The 21,345-nt window shown below is 40.1% G+C and overlaps 1 protein-coding gene across 1 annotated transcript in view; it reads right to left on the bottom strand.

Moving 5' to 3' along the window:
- Nucleotides 1–21,345, bottom strand: part of LOC126457327 (transcription termination factor 3, mitochondrial) — a 58,781-nt gene that overhangs the window by 14,541 nt on the left and 22,895 nt on the right. The window contains exons 2-3 of the mRNA XM_050093525.1: nt 18,102–18,284; nt 17,880–18,003 (exon numbers count right to left, since the gene is read on the bottom strand). Coding sequence (XP_049949482.1) covers nt 17,880–18,003; nt 18,102–18,284 — 307 coding nt within the window. The remainder of the gene's footprint in view (nt 1–17,879; nt 18,004–18,101; nt 18,285–21,345) is intronic.

Here is a 21,345-nt window from a genome sequence, read left to right as displayed (position 1 = left end):
CTTTCTTTTACCCTTTCTTCTACTTTCATGATCTGTGCACCCTCAAGCATGCCCTGGCCCACATTTGCTGCCTTTAAATAATTTTTTGAGTGCTTCTCTAATTTTAGTTGGAGGCTGCGGAGAGAACACCTTCTTGTGACTTCTTGGATGGTGGTTGTTCTTTTTTCTTTTCTTTCAGAGCACTTGTCTCATAGTAAACAGATTTTTTTTTTTTTTTTTTTCAATCTCCTCTTCAAGATGCTTTTCGTTTGTTTCATGTGTTTGTTTTTCTTCTAATTCAGGTTTTCTTTTCCTTTTACATTCTTCTGTATAAGCAGTATAAATTTTATGTGTTTGCTGTCCATACCTTAAGCAATGTGAGGCAATGGATACAGAAAGAAAATGGGAGTATTTTCCCAAAGCATCCCTCACAGTCAAAACACTGTTTAAAAATCTTTTTGTCATTCCTGCCTTGTCTTCTCCTAATGTGTGCTTCAAAATGGAATGAATACCTTCTCCCTATTTTCATATTTCCATCAGGGCAATGTAAAAGAAGCTTTAACAAGTCTTGAAACATTTGGGTGCATCAGTTGTATAGCTGATGAGTCTCTTGCTGTGATGTGCTGCTGCCAGTAATTGTCAATACCTTTGTTACCTAAAGCTGGATCATCTTTTTCAAACTGTAGAACCTCCCACTCGTCTAATAAGTATCTTGCCAGACATCAAAAAGCATAATTTTTGCAAATCTTTAATATTTCACTGCAGCTTCTGCTCTTTATTCTTTCTTTTGGGCCTAAAATCAGGCAATTCAGTGGTTATTGAACTATCTTTGGTAATTAACATTCTTACTGCTGGCACCAAGCTTGAAGGTTGTACCTGATCTGAAAGTTCTAACTGTAACGTATGTGGCACACATTTAATTTCAAAATTGTACTGATATTTTGTTGAAAGTGACTGATTAAAAATTAACTACAACCTTTAGTCTCAAAACTAACAGAGCAAGAACAAACACTGCAAAATAGTTCACTTTCACTCATTTGCAGAAACTTTACTTTTCAAACTCACTCTCTTTTCACGCCAATCACTTCGGAATTTGCATTTTTCCATCTCAAAAAGTTTATTTTTGAAACAGAACAGAGTATCACAGCAGCAGTTTTGTTACTAGAGCAAAATTCATGAATAAGAAACTTGGAAACAAAAGTAAATAACTTATTTTCTACTTAAAAAGAGCAAAAAAAGGGTGAAAAAGATGAGAACCTTTAAAACAAGATGACTCACTTTTCACCCTTTTTATTTGTAGCAAAAAGCTGGTTTCAATGCCAACAATTTTCGAGCAGTCATCTCAGTGTGCTCCATGAGTAGATTGACAACCAAGGATGACAAAGGATGGCCTATAGCTACACTGTCAGTTTCTTCGTGTTATTCCCCATTGAATAGTAAATAATGGATATAAGTACATGTTAGAAGAGTCTCACAAGCATATCAGCCCCCCCCCCCTCCCACTTACGCGCGCGCGCACACACACACACACACACACACACACACAGTGTGAGTTATGGATTCAAATAAGGGGGGCATTATGTCGACGGACACAGCTTCAGTTGTGCACATCCAATGACATGAACCGTAACTCAGCGAGAGTGGTGGGTCCGGACTTGCTCCCAAACACCGTAGTATGCGCTTTTGATGTAGGGGAGGAGGCCACTGACATACCCTGAAATTTTCCAGTGGTACCTGCCACCTGTGCCGCTAGTGTGAGCAAAAGCTGCGTCACAGCGAAACACCTATTTTGCATGCGAAAGGCGCAGTTACTAGCTGCACTGGTGTTCCTGAGGCAGCTACGACCACAGCTGTGGTCAGGAAAGTCCAGTTTTCCTGAAGGGGTTAATCCTGGCTGGGAACCAGACAGAAATAGGGGTGCGACTGCGAGGGGTCAACCTGACATGGAAACATCTTCTAGGAAGCACCCAGCGGTGTCTTACAGTGAGGTTTCCACCAAGAAACCAGCTGCCTCAACAGGCAAGGCACTGAGGGTATGCACATAGAAAAAGGCCTCCGTGTGTGAGCTGCCCAGTGGGAATGGCTTCCTAGTGCCTAACAAGAAGCACACTGTCAGGGCAACTACGCTTGCTCAGGCTCAGTCACAACCGGCAGCCAACAGCTTCATCAGCATCACAGATGTGCTGCCAGATGACAGTAATATACAGTTAAGTAGACTAGAGATGGCCACACCTACTTTAATTGTCATACACTGGTCAAGTGATTTTAAAAGTGTTTCAAGACACTCTTAAATTGTAGGGTACAGTCAAAGTCTTCTGTTGCAATTAAAACAGTTGGATAAGACACATACGAGACTGCAGTAAAACTGAAAGAGGAATATGATGCAGTAATGGGTGTGACACATGACCACGGTCTACCATACAACACACACTCATCCGAGCCACTAAAATTACTCAAGGCAGTCCTCTGAAAAACTACCTTTCCAAATGGACCCAGGTCACTTCAAAGAAGAGCTTGAGGGCCTGGGGTTTGGCTTCAGGGCGGTCTCTCATATGCAGAAGCCCCAAAAACAAGCAAACTCCACTATTTATGGTGATACTAGTGGATAATGTGGAGAATAGGAAAATAATCCAGCTGAAAGGCATTGTGAGTTTTACCAGTATTCAAGAACAAAAGTTTCGCAGTAAGGGCCAACAGGCACAATGTTTCTGGTGCCAGGGCCTGATGCATCTGCTCACACAAGATTATTAAAATGTGTGGTAATTTGACTTTAAATGTAAATTAATCACTGGAAAGAAAACTGTTAAAATTAACTGGAGCAGATGGCCATTGTTCATGATGGACACACTTTTGTTAGTGGCCAAATTGACTACCACAAGATTTAGAAATACCCCCATTAGTTTTGCAAGATCAGTATCTGTTATTGATGGGTGAAATGGAATCATAGCTAGGAGACTGTGTCCAGGTCATTTAAGGTCCTACGGTTGCACTGAAGTTTGCAAAATGATTTGTGATGATTGGCAATTAATCTCAGGAATGCAGTAGCAAGTTGCGAATGGATAAATGGCAGAATACTAATTGTATTTGGCCATTGTGTCTCCACGTCATGATCCGTTAAGCTTGTAATAGTCAATGATCATAACAATAAAGCATTAAAACATTTTATGTATCACGTATCTACCAGGAGAACTATTAAAAGCAGAACTCATGAGATTTTTAATTAATTTAAATTACTTTAATTGCAAATGGTTCTAAAACTAATACATGACACTTACATCACATTTGTCTACGCGAAAGAAAGATTAATTAATGATACAAAAGGAGTGCAGCTATAGTGCATCCTATCAATAGAGGCTAACAACAAGAGAGAGAGAGATCCGACCAGGAATGCTCTTCACTTCCTTTCTAAAATCAAAAAGAAAAAACATATTACAATGGATTGCAATCAGTCACAGGCTGACTGTCACTATATTTTTGAAATATTATCTAGGAAATAATAATTACATTCCACAAAATTAATTTACATAAGTTATTCGGGTCTGAATTTATTTACAGTAAATAAATAGACGAGTGCGCATTTTCGTGCTTTCTGTGGTTTTTGTGACATAAAGTTTATATGAAATTACATGGGTCTGTCCATGTAACACCTTAGGCTTAAACCATTTCATGAGATTTTGCACCATGCCACTCAAATGCATGAAATGTGCAGGGCTGCATGGAAGTCATACTTACAGCACAAAACAAGAAGAGATGCCCAAATGCTGTAACTGTACGCAAAAACATTTTGCCAGCTATCATGGCTGTGAAGTATTCTGAAAGGCTGACACTAAACAGCATACCAATAATACTCTGGCGACATGTGTAACACCTAGTCTGGTTTTAGTAATGTAGCGAGAGGAAGGGCTGCAGTGTCCGCCCCTCATACTAAACTGGTACAGCTGTACGTGGAAAAGTGAGCTAGCGGTCACGGGTCGCATGCTGACATAAACAACATTGGCCAGCATGCCCCGCCAATCAGGAAGTCATTATCGGGTATGAGCTCAATACAGAGTGCCCTGCTGCCCAGCCAGCTGCAGTAGACATTCACAGGAGCGGACTGACGACAGAATGCCCTTGTCATGCAAACATCTGTGTAAACGAATAATTGGTGCAAATGTAGATGATTTCACAGATGAGCTCTGCCCTCTACTGAAATCATTGGAGAATTGCTCCAAAATCTTCTGCATGTGCTTGGGATAGCAGTGCATTGGCCAGTGTGGCCAATTACCAAAAGGCAACACCAATGTGCCATTCTTAATGCAATCCACAGATTAACAGTATGCACATAGAATGTATACACCATATGCCCCTAAGTCAGAGAGTTTCAGCTGGGGCCGTGTGACCTCACACATTACCCTAATATGTCCACTGCTGTCCTGATGTGCTCAATATCATAGTAATTATGGGGGTCAATACACGTCACTACTGCTGCAATGAGTAGAGAGGCTCTTTCATCTGACAATCTACTGGTCTTTTTGACATGGATTTTTAAGGTGCGGAGCCACCTAAAAGATGTTGACAGTTAGGACAGGTGAACTGGGAACAGTTAAGAGACCGTCTACGAGACACTCTTGCTGTTACTCCAGATCCCAATGCCATCGGCACAGATGAATCGTTGTGGCAGCTCACAGCAGAAACACTATGAGCTGTAGATGCTGCCACTCCTAGAGGAGCACAAAGGCCTACAGACAGATTTTACAGGCCATCACTGAGAAAAATAGGACTTTCTGTGAGTGGGAAATTATGTGACATCCTGCCACCAAGTGCCATCTAAACCGGCTACACCTTGAAATAAAGGTGGCAGTGGAAAACCATCGGAATCAGGACTAGGCAGGCAAGGAAGCCATGCTTCATGTTGAAGATGGCTCTGCACGGAAACTTACAAGAAGACTACTGAGGAAAGGGCAACATTTTCCCTCCTCTGCAAGTCAGCGGAGTGACTGCTGATAGCAGATGACACTGATGAACAACACATGCAAACGGTACGACAAAAGTTGTCCATCTTCTTTGTGGGTGATGCAGGAGCTGTTATCACACCAATCACAGAGGAAAAAGTTGACTCCAACTTCGCTCTCTCAATGCCAGGAAGGTTGGTGGCTGCGACCAGGTGGAGGCTCTTATGCTGAAGCAACTCCACCTGATGCACTATGGCCCATTATAGACATTTTTAGACATGTCTTGAGGACTGGCAACTACCCCTCTGCATGGAAACATATCCTGAAAGAAGGAAAAGATGCAAGGCTTACACACAAAGGCACACAGGCACACACACACGCCCACACACACACACACACACACACACACACACACACACACAAAGGCTGCTGCATGTTGCTGAGGATGCGAATGGGAGCCTTGGAGAATATGGAGTATGCTGGAGCAGTACTCCTTGACGTCACCTATGCCTTTGACTTTGTGTGCCATGAGAGCCTCCTCTACAAACTCTGTGTACTGGGGCTTTCAAGACCACACATCAGAATCATCATATCCTACCTCTGAGAGTGGATTTTCCATGTTTGTGGTGATGATGGCATTTCCATTGTGAGGCCTATATGAGTGGGAGTGCTGCAGGGGTCTGTTCTCGGACCTCTGTTGCACTCCCTCTGTACTCCCGAAGTAGCTAAGTCAGAGAGATGACACCGTACTCTACGCATGCTCCCGAAGTATTGTTGTTATTCATTACCATCTGCAGACAGCATGTGATATCTTAGGAGCCTAGGCCACAAAATGGCATCTTAAGTTTAATGCTGTGAAAAGCCAGGCTGCCATAATCATGATACATAGAGTGCCCTGGGACCTTCAGCTGCTGCAAATTATGGTAGTCCTCATTCGTTGGTCTTGCATGGTGAAACACCTCGGGGTAAACCTCGATAGGCTTCTCATGTGGAAGCCAGATATGCAAGAGATATAAGAAAAAGCATATGCCCACTTAAAAGCACTTTGCCCCTTACTTAATCCAGAATAGATGCTTGCATCATACTGTGGGATCACATTATATCTACCACTGAACCGTTCAGTGTTAGAATATGCATCCACAGCTTGTGGAAATGCAGCCAACTGCCACATATGTTGGCTCCAAGGTACGCAAGATAGAGCCCAGCTACTCGTCTAGAGCCTTCCACAAAATTACCCAACTACAGCCTTGCATCAAGTAATGGACATTCCTTTGATTAGGGCCCATATAAAACAGACTACCTGACAGTCCTACAAGACATTGCGGCAGTCTGAAAACAGGCTTCATATACACACACCACCAGACATAGGATGCTGAATTCACATGACCTCACTGCCTGTGACTCTAATTGGTCAGCGTATCTTTTTAAGCAGGCAAGTTCAGAGATTTGCCTGCAAAATCAGTGTATCTTCAAACTTGTATCAACATTAGCATGGAAGGCTGGAGTGAGAAAATACTTTGAAGAACCATGACTACTGGCTGGTGACTTGTTGAATTGCATCATCATTCAAGACTACTTGTTTCTATCAAGAATGTTAGTCTCATTGTACACAGGGTATTTCAGAAGTGATGGTGAGTATTCAGGGATAGGACAGGAATGACCACTCGAAACAAAAAAGTCAACTAAACATGGGCTCTAAAATGCATACCTTAAGAGCTATTAGCAATTTTTGATCTTTTATACTATGAAACAAATCTCTTCTACTGCAAGCTCTTTGCTTTCCAAATTTTGGGAAGTGGCAGTATGGACCAAAAGAAGAAAAAAAAAATGGTCTGGTAAACATGTGCTCTAAAATGCTTCCCTTAAGAGCTATGAGCACTTGTTCACCTTTGCTACTTTGAAACACTTGCTACTTTAAAACACAACTCTTCTAATGGACAAGTACTCGCAGCTCATAAGATATGCATTTTAGAGCAGACGTTCACTTGACTTTGTTTCGAATGATCATTCCTGTCATATCCCTGCACACTGACTATCACTTTCGAAACAGCATATACACCTCAGCACCACCGAAAAACATTCACCAAGTCAAAGTTATGTATATCTCAATTATTAACTGTAGTTATTGTAAATAAACTTATTAATGTATTACTTCTTTGCAGATGTCCGATTGCCTTTCTTGCCCACCTGAATTACTGACACATCAGACATTGGTGATACATCTGGTGCTTTTTTGAGTGTGGCACTTGGAAACATGTTAAATTTTCATAATTTTTATGTGGAATATATTTTACTTCTTCTTAATTTGTGTATGCAATGGTAATTTCTGGAGAGCACTCACTCACTGCACTTATTTAGTTTCAGAGCCTACAATTTAACTCCTTGATAACAACTACTGGAGATTGAGGGTCGCACAACAAATCCAGCAAACAAGAATCAAAGAAGCACAGAATGACAGCAGCCAGGTCCCACCTCCTCCCTTCCATTGTTTTGATACAAAACAAGAGGAATGAACAGATTACCACCACAAGCTTGAGCAGCGTACAACATATCAGGTGATTTATGATGCTCTTTCTTTTTTTCTTAGGGAGGAGTGTCAGCCATATGAAGACGTTGTTAGCAAACTGGGTTATTTCTTCAAAGCTCAGATTCATAGAGCTGCTGTTTGTTTCAATTTTTTTGTATGAGTCATCGTAATAATCAGTCTTACAAGGAATAGATTGCTTAACTCAATGTCATGACTACGAACTGTAAATTTAACTACTCTTGTGCAGCCTCATTTCAAGATGAAATGTTTTGTGATCCTGTTATTCAAACACCTGCTGATAACAGAATATGGGCTAACATTTTAAAGCATCGCAAACCTGGTCTCAAGGACATGCTTAAAGTAACCGAAATTCAGGAAGAGTAAGTATTCACTGAACTTAATTTTAATATGGCTGTTGTTGCAACAATGACCATGAATAGCTGAGAGTGGCCCCTGAGTCATGTGGCCTGAGACAACTGCAACCACAGGCAACAGCACAAACACAGCGTAACACTTCCACCACTTCCTCAGCTAGTTTAAACTTTCCGAAGTCTTGCATGAAATGTTATGTAGCACTTGACTGCAAAAACTGCTTTCTCCACCATGTGCAATGCCGATAACCCCATAAATCAGGACAAACACATTAAGTGTGCATGCAAAAGAAATGCATATGGATATCATAAAATGGAAATAAATATAAAGTGTATCTGAAATGAATGTACAAAATGAGAGGCTGATAGAATGGGCCATAACAAGCATATTTCACGTAGCAACACGTGTCCGCACCGCATCCCTTAGTATATGGGCTAGGTGTTATTGAAACCATGTCTGCATCCCTTAGCATACAGCACTAAATGTCACTGAACAGCGTCACGCGCCACCAGGAGGGTAGGCACACATCATGCCATCCGAACCATCATGGTAGCAGGTCTGCATGGCAACATTTCAATGTATTTGTGGCATCAAAGTAAATGGGAAGTGGGCTGAAGTTTTGCATCCTTTCTTTGAAAACAGTTACAAGAAGTGCTTAAAATTATGCCCTCCAACTTGTACGCATGCCACGCAATGATGTTGGAGTGACTGTTGCATTCTTTCAAATGCTCCTGGCAAATTGGAAATTGCAACAAAGGCTGCCATAATGCACGCTATCAGCTCATTATCATTCTCAATGGGTGATTCATAGACAACAGATTTCAGATGGCCCCACCTGGCCCACAGCACCCTAGTCAGTTCCCACAAAAGGTTTCATGTACTGCATGTGCAAAGTGCAAAGGTGCACTATCGAGTTGGTACCACATTCGCCATCAAAAGACACTGAGTGGAACATGTTCCAACAACTCTGGCACAGTTTCTCATAAAAAGATTAAGTATTTGTTTGCGTTCAGTCACTGGGGAAACATGTATGGACGAACCAGGTTATCGCCTACCAAGCCAGACCAAAAGTTGACAGCGAAGCGATCTTGGTGACCATGAACGAAGGCAGTGTGCAGATTTTCCAATGCCCACATGAGCTGATTGTGACTGTTGATCATACCCTCTCGTGTAGAGGATGCCCCATCCATAGAAAGTACACAGTTCAGAAAGTGTGGTTGAATGGCACACCTTTGCCAAAACTAGTGGCAGAACCCAATTCGATGTGGAAAATCATCTGGGTGAAGGGCGTGAACCTTCTGTAGGTGGTAGGGATGCAAATCACCTTCCTGCCCCCCCCCCCCCTCCCCACACACACACACACACACCAAATTGAGGAATGATTTACACCTATTTTCCATGCAACACAAAATGCATACACCAGGTTTTAAAGAAGGCCTCAAACACACATGTTCCATTACACGAGATTTGCAGTGGAAAATGTACCTCAAGTGAACCTGTCTCTCATAGGGACCTGTGGATGGTAGTAAATGTGCATGGAACTGGCACTCAATGATTCGGAAACTACTGGAAGAACAAACTTTGTGCAGCATGAGCATTTCCATCTGCCTTCTACAGTGCATGTATCCCCTCTCCCCCCAAGAACAGCGGTATATTTTCTATCCGCACAAACACAATATTGTTCCCTTTTGCAGACAAACTGACACAGGGCAAACTAGACTCTGCAGTGTGGACAGGTGCTGCCCTCTATGCAACACCTATCAAACAGGCATTTACACAGCCAAAAGCAATCCATTTATATCCCAGTAAGAGGGAGAAAACCCAAAGTGTTGTTCCATCTGGAATATCTGCAACTTTGTTGACAGCAGCACTTGCAAATAAAGGTCGTAAAACTTCAACCCGATGTTTCTTTTTACCTTATGTCACAAATACATTGAAATCATTGCCCTGCAGACCTGCTACCACAGTGGCACCATATGCTAAGGGATGCGGACATGGGCTGCTACATGAAATATGCTTGTTATGACCCACTCTACCAGCCCTCTCATTTTCTAGATTCATTCTAGATATACCCTGTATGATTTATCAGTCTAAGTCTGTACCCATTCCTACTGGCAATCCACACTGGAATCACCAGCAAAAGCAACAGAATCACACAACATATCACACAGTCCAAAACTTACCTTCTCACCAGCTCTCCTCTAATAGATGTACAGCTAAACACTTTGTCAATCACAATTCAGACACAGACAGTCTTGCACAAGTCAGAACAAATAAATACATTCTGAGGATGAACAGCAAACTGTTCATCTCTCCGCAGATTTTCAATCAATATGTACCTTTTCAGTCAGATAATGGTGCTTCAGTCACACTGATTACCGGTAAGCAAAATACTTATGAGCAATTGGAACACTCTCAACTACAAAGATGATGCCTGGACCTCACAACCTACAACAGTTAAAATATCTCTGTTCTTGGAACATGCACTTTGCAAGCAAAATAAAGAAATTCGACTACATGAGTGCCTTTAACAGTAGGTCAGTCATGTTGTAGTCCCATTGTTTTTAGCATGTATGCTTTTGATTTATTTGATTTAGATATTCAGAGCACTGTGCATGCCATTGATATGCAACTTTTCCATGCCACTGTTCATCAGCCATGTGAAAAATGTGGACACTTGTTGAGCAGCACACTGGGACATGTGGCAAATTTTCACGCATATGTTACTCAAGGACAATCAAAACCTAAGCTTAACAACACCCATCCAGTACACCAGACCACTCGCAATGAAGTAGCCTCTTCATTCAACAGGTTAGAAGAAATTGGCGTTTTACAGCCTGTTTCTGCAAGTCGATAGGCATCTCCCCTTATGATCACAGGCAAAGCAAACAGGAAGATCAGGCTTTGTGCTAATTTTAAAGCTACAGTTAATGCTCAAACAGCGACTGATTCTTTCCCACTTCCAAGTACTGACAAACTTATGGATTGCCTAGCAGGTGGGTGATTCTTTACAAAAATTGATTTGGTTAATGTATATCTCCAGCTTTCCCTGGATGAGTAACAAAAAACATTTTTGGTGTTTAACATACAAATCAACTTGTATCAATACCAGCACCTTCCCTTTGGAAGTGTCCCTGCTTCTGCATTATTTCAACACTTTCTTGAACATGTGATATCTGATGTTCTGCCCTGTTCAAATGATTTCAGATGATGTCACTGTATCTGGAGAAACACCACAACAGCTCCTCAAAACTTTGGAGTCTCTTTTTCAAGATTTACCTGATGCAAGGGTCAAGTGTAGTTTAGAGAAATGTTCATTTTTCAATACCGAAATTGAATATTTGGGAAGTGTCATTGATGCCCACTGTGCTCATCCCTTGACTAAGCATTTAGAGGCCATAAGGAGATTATGTTCTCCTACAAATGTATGAGAACTCCAAGTTGTTCTTAGGCAACTGACATACTACATAAGATTTATTCCAAATGCAGCACAAATAACTGCTCCTTCACATTGCTTCTGGAGTAAAACTGTTCCTTCCAAATGGACTAGAGAATGCGAACAATCTTTTCAGAAATTGAAATAAGCACTGTTTAGCTGTTTAGTCACCCATATTTTACCCATTTTCGTCCACAAAAACTGGTACTGCTTGCAGCAGGTGCATCATCACACATGGAACAGAGGCAGTTTTATCTCACAAGGTTGGCAACATGGAACAACGTGTAGCATTTACATCTAAGACGTTGAACAAGGCCCATGTCAACTACAGTCAGGTGGAAAAGCCATAATTTATAGTGTCACCAGGTTTCATGAATATCTGTGTGTATGTGTGTGTGTGTGTGGGGGGGGGGGGGGGGGGGGAGGGGGAGGGGGGGGGGAGAAAAAGAAAAAATAAAGAAACTAACAAAAACACACACACACACCCTGACTGATAATAAGCTGCTGGCTGCTCTTTTTCATCCAGCAGTAGAGATACCTGATCATACAGTACAGAAGCAGCAACTTTGATCATTACTTGTTTCCAATTATCAAAATTAAGCTCTTTATCATCCTACGACACGGCATGCAAATCAGACACTCTGTCTCACTTACCTATGGGAAATTATCTGGATTTCGACACATCAGAAGTTTCTTGCCTCCAAACTGATCATTCTGCTTTGCACGCACTGCAAGCTTTTTCCACTGATTTTTGGTGGATAACACATGATCAATCAGTATAACTGCTCAAGTACTACAATCATTTGGGTTGGCCTCATAATCCAAAATCAATCTCGAGTGCAGCAGTTCCCAAATACCATGCACAATGCAACAGCCTTTCTCTTCAGAAGAGAGTAATTTTATTCCATGTCCCTAATGAACAAATATGAGTCCTGATTCCCACATCTTTGCAACAACATGTGTTGAAACTATTTCAAAGAGAACAATGGGGAATGGTTCAAACTAAGCAGCTAGTGCACCAACATTGTTCGTAGCTTGGGCTTGATAAACAGATAGAAGAAATGACTACCTGCTGCCAGACCTGTGCAGATAACCAGGCCAAGAAATTCGCAGATGGGCTCCACCTGATGTCCTTGGTAATATATTGATACTGATTTTGCTGGTCCTTTATGGAAACATGATGGCCCATTATTGTCAGTGCATGCAGCAAATATATTTTTGTTATTTCAGTGCATTTGACTGCTAGTGCTACCACTACCAAAGCACTTGCTTCTGTTGTTTGCTTTGAAGTTTTGCCATAAACAATTGCTTTGGACAATGGTCCTCAGTTTTCTTTGTTGGGATTTTAGCAATTTTGCCAACCAAACAGAATTCAATGTATCCGTATGGCACCGTTCACACTTTTACGGCTCAGATATCCAAACTTAGTGCTTTGCATACAAGGGAAATGCTTCATTGTAGTTCCTTAGCATGTTCCGTACAATGTCTGCACACGCCATTTTACCAGCAGAACTCTTACATGGTCATCACCATTGCACTTGCTGCATCTCTTTCACCTTCACCACTCTATTTCGGATGCTAACTTTGCAACCAAGTTCCACGTGAGGGATGAGGTTGTGTCTACAACAAGCCTGATAACTGGTAATCTGGTGTAGTCATTCAAGACATCCGGCCTTGCTCATTACACCAATTGTAGTGTGTCAGGCACCCATTGACGGCATCATAAGCAACTTTGCTTCCATGATTAAAGTGATCCCACTGAAGATTTTCACTTTTCAGACACAATGCCTGCAACCCAACATGCTGTCCCTCAGCAGCCCTTGCTGGCACTTAATATCCTGGTGCATGGATCTTCCAATGCCTCTGCTGGAGAGCTCAAACCTGCCTGCCTGCATATCCACTGTCATCAACAACTGCAGTAATGGACATTGAGAATGCATCAGTCATACAGCTTTCTGCATCCTGAGGATACTTTCCCAGCAGTTTGCAAGAAAAATGTCAGGATATCAACTGCACCCAATGCTCTGCACACCGCTATGTAGGAGATGAGACATTTAAACCTCCCAACAACATGCCGCCAGCGAGTTCCCTCTTCCCACACTCTACCTCTGATGGGAGCGACATGCATACACATTGCTGAATTCAAATTATCTCGGTGCTCTGACTGGCTGGCACGTCTTTTTAAGCAGCCACACTCAGAGCTTTGCCAGAAGAGTCAATGTATCTTCAGACCTGTATCTACCTTAATGTAAAGAATGCAGTGAAAAAGTACATCAATGTAGCATGACGCTACTAAGCATTATTACTTGTCAATAATTACTTAGATTCTATCGGCATTCAAGACTAGTTGATTCCATCAAGAATATTGCTCTCCTTGTATATAACTCAAGACCGCTGAAGAACTCACAGCAAATCAAATTGTATATAGCCCAGTCTTGAAGTGTATGTATTGTACATAAATTTATTAATGAGTTACCTTTTTGTAGGTGTCTGTTCACCTCAATTGCTGAACTTAATACATAGTAAACTGCTTTGGTTTGTGACAGCATCTGAGGGGACAGCAGTTGCAGGAAAGTCTCTCTGCAGAAGCACGACTATAAATCCAGTATTGCTGTTCATTCCATAAGTTGCAATGTGTTGACAAGAAGCACTTAAACTCTTCAGCTGTTGGTCAACTAGTTTCATATAACTCATATAAAATTGTTGTACCCATGGAACAGGTGTAGCGTTTTGATTAAGAATGAAAATGTGCTCGGTCTCTAGTTCAAACCCCGTCACTACTTAAATTTTGAATAAAAATTATCAGTAATGGCAGCTGAATGCATGGAAAGTCAGAAATCTCAACATGGTAAGGAAGTTAGAAAATCTGGAAATGGAAATGCTAAGGCTCAATCTAGATACAGTGGGGGTCAGTGAAGTGAAATTGAAAGAAAAGGATTTCTGATCAGATGAGTATAGATTATATATCAACAGCAGCAGAAAATGGTATAACAATAGTAGAATTTGTTATGAATAAGAAAGTAGGGGAGAGAGAGCGTATTGCTGTGAACAGTTCAGTGATAGGGTTGTTCTCATCAAGTTTGACAGAAAACCAACACCAACAATGATAGTTAAGATAAACATGGCGATGTTGCAAGCTGAAGATGGAGAGAGAAAGGATATGAGAATACTGAACAGGTAATTCAGTACATAAGGGGGGACAAAAGTCTAATAGCCATGGGGGACAGGAATTCAGCTTTAGGGAAAGGAGCAAAAGAAAGATTTACATCAGAATATGGGCTTGGTACTAAGAATGAGAGAGAAGAAAGACTAATTGAGTTCTGTAATAAATTTTAGTTAGTAATAGTGAATATTCAGTCCAAGACTCACAAGAGGAGGAGGTATATTTGGAAAAGCCTGGAAGATACAGAAAAATTTCAGGTAGATTACGTCATGGTCAGGCAGAGATTCCGAAATCACACACTGGATTATAAAGTGTACTCCAGAACAGATATAGACTCAGATCACAATTTAGTGGTGATAAAGAGTAGGCTCAAATTTAAGAGACTAGTTACAAAGAATCAATGCACAGGGAAGTGGGATACAAAAGTGCTGAGGAATGAAGAGATATGCTTTAAGTTCTCTGAGGCTATAGATGGTGCGATAAGGAACAGTTCAGTAGGCAGTTCCATTGAATGGGAACGGGCATCTGCAAAAAAACAGCAATCATAGAAGTTGGAAAGAAAAACATAGGTACAAAAAAGGTAACAGAAGAAATACTTCAGTTGAAAGAAGAAAGTAGGAAAATGTCCAGGGAAATTCAGGAATACAGAAATACAAGTCACTTAAGAACAAAGCAAATAGGAAGTGCAGGGAAGCTAAGGTGTACTTGTTGGCACAAATGTGAAGAAATCAAAAAAGAAATGACTGTTGGAAGGACTGATTCAGCATGTAGAAAAGTCAAAAGGACCTTCAGTGATATTAAAAGCAAGAGTGATAACTCTTAATAGTGCAACAGGAATTTCACTGTTACATGCAGAGGAGAGAGTGGATAGATGGAAGGAGTACACTGAAGGCCTCTATGAGGGGGAGAACTTGTCTGATGATGAGACAGAAGAAGAAACAGGAATCAATAGAGAACAGACAAGGGATCCAGTATTAGAATCAGAATTTAAAGGAGCTTTGGAAGACTTAAAATTGAATAATGTAGGAGGGTTAGGTAACATTCCATCAGAATTTTTAAAATCACTGGGGGAATTAGCAATAAAATGGCTATTCAAGCTGATATGTAGAATGTATGAGCATGGTGATACACCATCAGACTTTTGGAAAAACATCATCCACACCATTCGAAGATTGCAAGAGCCAACAAGTGTAGGAATTATTGCACAATCAGCTTAACACTTCATGCATCCAAGTTGCTGACAAGAATAATATACAGAAGAATGGAAAAGAAAATTGAGGATGTGTTAGATGACAAGCAGTTTGGTTTTAGGAAAGATAAAGGCACCAGAGAGGCAGTGCTGACATTGTGGTTGATAATTGAAGCAAGACCACAGAAAAATCAAGAAATGTTCACAGAATTTATCAACCTGGAAAGTGTTCAGCGATGTACAAAGGTGCAAGATGTTCAAAATTCTGAGTGAAATAGGGGTAAGTTATAGGGAAAGATGTGTAATACACAGTACGTACAAGAAGACTAGAAGACCAATAATGAAGTACTTGGATTAAAAACGTTGTAAGACAGGGATGTTGTCTTTCAGCCATTCTGTTCAATCAAGACATTGAAGAAGCAATAACAGAAATAAAAGAAAGGTTCAGGAGTGGGATTAAAATTCAAGGTGAAAGGATATCAATGATAAGATTCACTGATGATACTGCCATCCCCAGTGAAAGTGAATAAGAATTACAGCATTCACTGATTGGAATGAACAGTCTCGTGAGTATAGAATATGGACTGACTTGTAAACTGAAGAAAAACAAAAGTAATGAGAAGTAGTAGAAATGAGAACAGCAAGAAACTTAGCATCAGGATTGGCGATCACAAAGGACATGAAGCTAAGGAATTCTGCTACCCAGGCAGCAAAATAACTCATGACTGTCAGAGCAAGGAGAACATAAAAAGCAGTCTGGCACTGGCGAAAAGGGCATTCCTGGCCAAGAGAAGTCTGTTACTATCAAACATAGGCCTGAATTTGAGAAAGAAATTTCTGACAATGTATGTTTGAAGCACAGCATTGTATGGTTGTCAAACGTGGACTATGGGCAAACTGGCACTACAGAAGAATGTTGAAAATTAGGTGGACAGAGAAAGTAATGAATGGGATGGTTTTCTGGAGAATTGGTGAGGAAAGGAGTATATGGGAAACACTGACAAGAATTAGGGACAGGACGGCAGGACATCTGTTAAGACACCACAGAGTAACTTCCATGGTATTACACTGTGCTGCAAAGGGTACAAACTGTAGAGGAGAGACTGGAAAACATCCAGCAAATACTTGAGAGGACGTAGGCTGCAAGGAATACTCTGAGATGAAGAGGTTGGCACAGGAGACAAATCCGTGGTGGGCCACATCAAACCAGTAAAAAAAAAAAAGAGAGAGAGAGAGAGAGATTGGTGCTGTGTTTCTTGTTGTTCACTTGGTTGCAAGAACAAATATGAACAGAACAATATCAAAAAATGCTGATATTTTCTTTCTATGTATCAGGAATTACTGTACACCATGATTTTTTTTTCCACTACCCTGTGAAAATCGGACTGTACCTGTTTTGGAAAAGCTGGAAAAGAGAAATTTTTAAGTGAAGTGCCATTATTGTGTAGAGAGCTTACACCTGAGCCCACAAGTCCTGCTTACTGCTAGTGCCACAGCTTAGCAATTGTCTGACACAAATATATGCACTTCTCTTTGAAGAGTCAAAATGACAGGTAATGTGTTTTATGTGTGGTTCACTCATTCATGATCCCCTGTCCAAATATCACCAATGCATTGCAGAGGAGTAGGTATATATGAATATGACACATGTTGTATGTCAAAAATAGCATGGCAAGATAGCACTCAAATGATACCTTTGTCACATGCACCTGTTGCTTACAACACAATGAAATCAGGTGCCTAGTTTTGAAACTATAACAATGAATTTTTTGTCCTGAATATTCTTGACAAACTTGTCATATCAAATTGATATAAAAATCCAAGCTCCTGGCAATATTACCATTTGTTTTTGCCACTTAATACACCAAATCAGTCCACAAATGTAAATGATGTAATGCTGCCCCTGTGACCCGAGACTACATGAGTATCAGTGAGGATATATTGCCCATACCATTAATGACTTCTACACAATGTGATGTACTGAGCACAATCCTTTGTTACCTCCTAGTGTCAACAATGCACTTCCATGCATTGCTCTCACTGTGAACAATGCACTGTTACAAGTCTCATCTCTTGTCTCAGGGGAACAACTATATCACTCATATCTGTCGATTTCTGTCACATTTTAGGACAGCCAGCTGGTTTCCTGACAAGATACTGAAGTACACGGATAAAAGATTTGAATAATGAACCCATTAGACATACCAGGATCAACTCGCACAAACTAACATAATGATGTACAAAGTCTTGAAATGCAGGGAAAACAACATAAATATTACCTTCACTTTGTGCAAGTTGTACGTGATTAATTTTGGCTGTTTCTGAGCAAGCATGCGTAGTTCTGATCCACTCAAATTATACGTCTTCTGGAAGTGGCCAAGTCGACGATCAATTCTTTTGGTGCTTTGGAAAGAAAACAATGTTACAAACAGCTTCAGTAGGAATGTTACACTTATACAGAACAATGTGTGTCAAGAAGGAAAATTATCTTCACAAATTACCTAAACATAAGCCAATATGGATTTGTAGTTACTATTCTGGCTATGCCATCAGCAGTAAATTTTTTATACTGCAGATAATTTAGTCTTGTTGACAAATCATCAAGATTTTCTTTAAATATGTATGGATTCTTTGTTATGAATGCACCAAGTGCATCTGGTGGCACACCCAAATCATGCAGAAACCTGTGGAATGAAACTGCTTTATCTAAGATATAACAAACAAAAAAGAATTCTTAACAGCAATTCAGAAAAATTAATTTCACTGTTCTTCTGGAAAGTAATTATTATTTTATTTGTGGTACTAACTATAATGCACGTTTTCAAACTGTAATTGGCAGCACTAATTTCTGTAGGCAAAACCTGTTACTAAAGGCTTTGTTGAAAAGCTGGATATTTTATGTTTTTAACATATTTTTTTCTATGACTGCATCCAAAGAATCATTGCTGCTTTGATAACATCTGACACTCAAGTTAGACATTACACAAGCACACTTCAGATATTTAATTTATTGTTGGCTTTCAGTTTTGGAAAGGTTTCCAATCACGTGAACATTAACATATTACTGTTAGATAGCACAGTAAACGGCCTTTACAACAACAAAAATTCAAATGAAATCACTGGAGCTAAAGGACTGTGATCAATGCACACTGTAACTAGGAAAACCTTTACAAACTTTTGAGTCCTGTGGTGATTAATGTGAGAAGTCTCAAAATTTGTGTTTTCCTTATGAGTGCAACAAGAGTGAGCTAGAATTCCTTAGGATTACCTGCTGCTATCAAAGAATGCATGAAACTTATGCAAGTGAAATAAAACAGAGATGTAAAACAGAAATAAAGAGAGACAAGTTCTTAATTTCATTAAAACTGAGTGTAGAATACAGTTGTTTGTAATGTTGGTACAGCACTTATGAACAGCTTGGAATTTTCACATGCAGCATTGCTTCACTTCATAGTAACTTTCAGTATTTACAATTGGCATCACATTAAGAGCAGTCTCAGAGCCAACAAGTGGGGAAAGTTGAAACATGATATGCACAACTCCACTGACTTTGTACACTGCTTCAATCAATTGTGCTTCTACGGCGTGGATATTATGGTCAGTTCTGACATTGTCGGGAGTCCCACTTTTTGAGTTCTAGGCTAAGAGAGAAATTAGACAAATATTTTACCGAACTCTTCACACAGTGCCTGAAGCAAGCTTATTTTCTGTTTAATGGAACATTTTATGAACAAATCAGTGGAGAAGCAATGAACAGGCTGTTACTGCCAGTTACAAGAACTTATACATGGATAGGCTTACCAAATTTTTTTTACGTTCAACACAGAACATATTACCATATTTTCTTGGGTCCAACCCAGGGCATATTTTTGAAATTACTTAAAAGTCTTAACAGTTTATTCAAACATTAACTTTATTTAAACAGATATACTTTTCACTAGACGTGACTCTCTTCAGAAATGGTTTGTTTCCTTTAATTACATCATACAATTCACAACAAGAAAGTTATATTCCTGTTCCAGGTTAACACTTTATACACATAAACACTTTCTTTTGCCCACTGCAGAATGGTGAGACAGGAAAGAAATAGAGATAAAATCATGAAAAACATGTAGATGAGTTACTTCACACACAAAAACAATGTAAACACAATGCACCTGTTGTGTTGTGAACTGACTAAGTAGAAAGTTATGATGAAACCTGCAGCTATACCTCCTCATTGACATCGTCACTTGCTCCAAGGTCAACCGAGACAAGCACAGCCGAAAGAGAATGTTTAAAAGCATGAAGTTGAATATACAAGTCAGAAATTTTTAAAAAAATCCTCACCAGTCATAAAATTCTTAAACCTTGCACATTTTTGCAACTCCAGACATTACCCTGGATAGAACTAAAAAGCAGGACTGCTCAGTCTAATCCTGAAAGTATGGTAATGCTATACATGGAATATCCTGAGGCAAAGGCAGTAGATCCTATTAAGTTCATGCCAATACATTTCCACTGTTGGAATAACACACTGATGTCATGTGACTTGAGAAATATAAAATTTTTGTCAGCTGTATTTTGTGCATTTGAACTGCCTTTTTATATCAAACTTATAGAGCTACACTCAAAAATTGTGACATAAATTGTTTTCAAGAGAAACTGGTACTAGAGCAATAAATCAATAAAAATGTTGCAGCTAAAATCTACAGCACCAGATGGAAGGCATAATTCCTAACACAGAACTTGATTGATTAACTGTCCTATGCTGGTCAATATCCAACAATTTACTTTTAATTCCTACAGAAACACACCATCCAATACAGTTCATTCCCACCAACAAAGGGAAAAGTTAGTTGTTGTTGTTATTATTATTGTTGTTACTGTTATTAATCATATGGTAATTTACACTTCATTTTAGAAATAAAAATAAAATATGTACATAAGTTACAAATTTACCAATGTTTAATAAACATAATTGATCACATCTGCTGTAATGTCCAAGAAGGCCAAGGGGCTTCCAGGATATGAATTCTGAGGGCATTCTTCAGCAATATGTCTGTCAGCCCATCTTAGAACAGCACAGGTGCACTCCACAGTGCTAACCTTTCCCCATCTGTATAGTAGATCACTGCATGTGCCATAGTTAGTATGGACCACACTAGGTGCACTCCATGTTCTACGGGGAAGATCACGTTGCTATGGTTTGTTGTTGAGTGGGAGAAATCTATGAAGCTTATTACATCCAAGCTAGCAAACACAAAGGCTGAAGTTATGGTTCACCCAGTTGCTAGCTGTTCTGGATGCCTGGAGTGGAGTCTTATGAACTGGTAGCTGAGGTGGTTATAGATTTTCCTATATCTCTTCAAAATGGTTAGGTGGTGCAGTACAGCTCAGGGTTGGTAACCAGAATACCGGAGTGGTCTTAAGTGGACTGCTAACAGTCTGCATTGTTTGATTAAGTTGTGTTACCATCTTTGTGTGGCTGCTGTTTATCCAGACAGGGCTGCACTATTCTGCCCCTGAGTAGACAAGGCCAAGGGCTGCTGATCGTAGGGTTGAAGCTGCAGAGTCCCATGTTGTAACAAGCAATTTTTGCATATCATTTATTGAAATCAGTTTAGTTGCCATCTTTATTAGATGCTGCTTAACTGACAGTGTTCAACCAAGTATAACTCCAAGGTACTGAGGATGTTTGTTACAAGCCAGGCAATTGCCCTTGAAGTATATGTCCAGTTGACTTCGATATTAGTCCAATGAAAG

This window comes from Schistocerca serialis, chromosome 2, assembly GCF_023864345.2.
Source record: "Schistocerca serialis cubense isolate TAMUIC-IGC-003099 chromosome 2, iqSchSeri2.2, whole genome shotgun sequence".
NCBI lineage: Eukaryota > Metazoa > Arthropoda > Insecta > Orthoptera > Acrididae > Schistocerca > Schistocerca serialis.
This window is presented reverse-complemented; position numbering and strand designations above follow the sequence as displayed.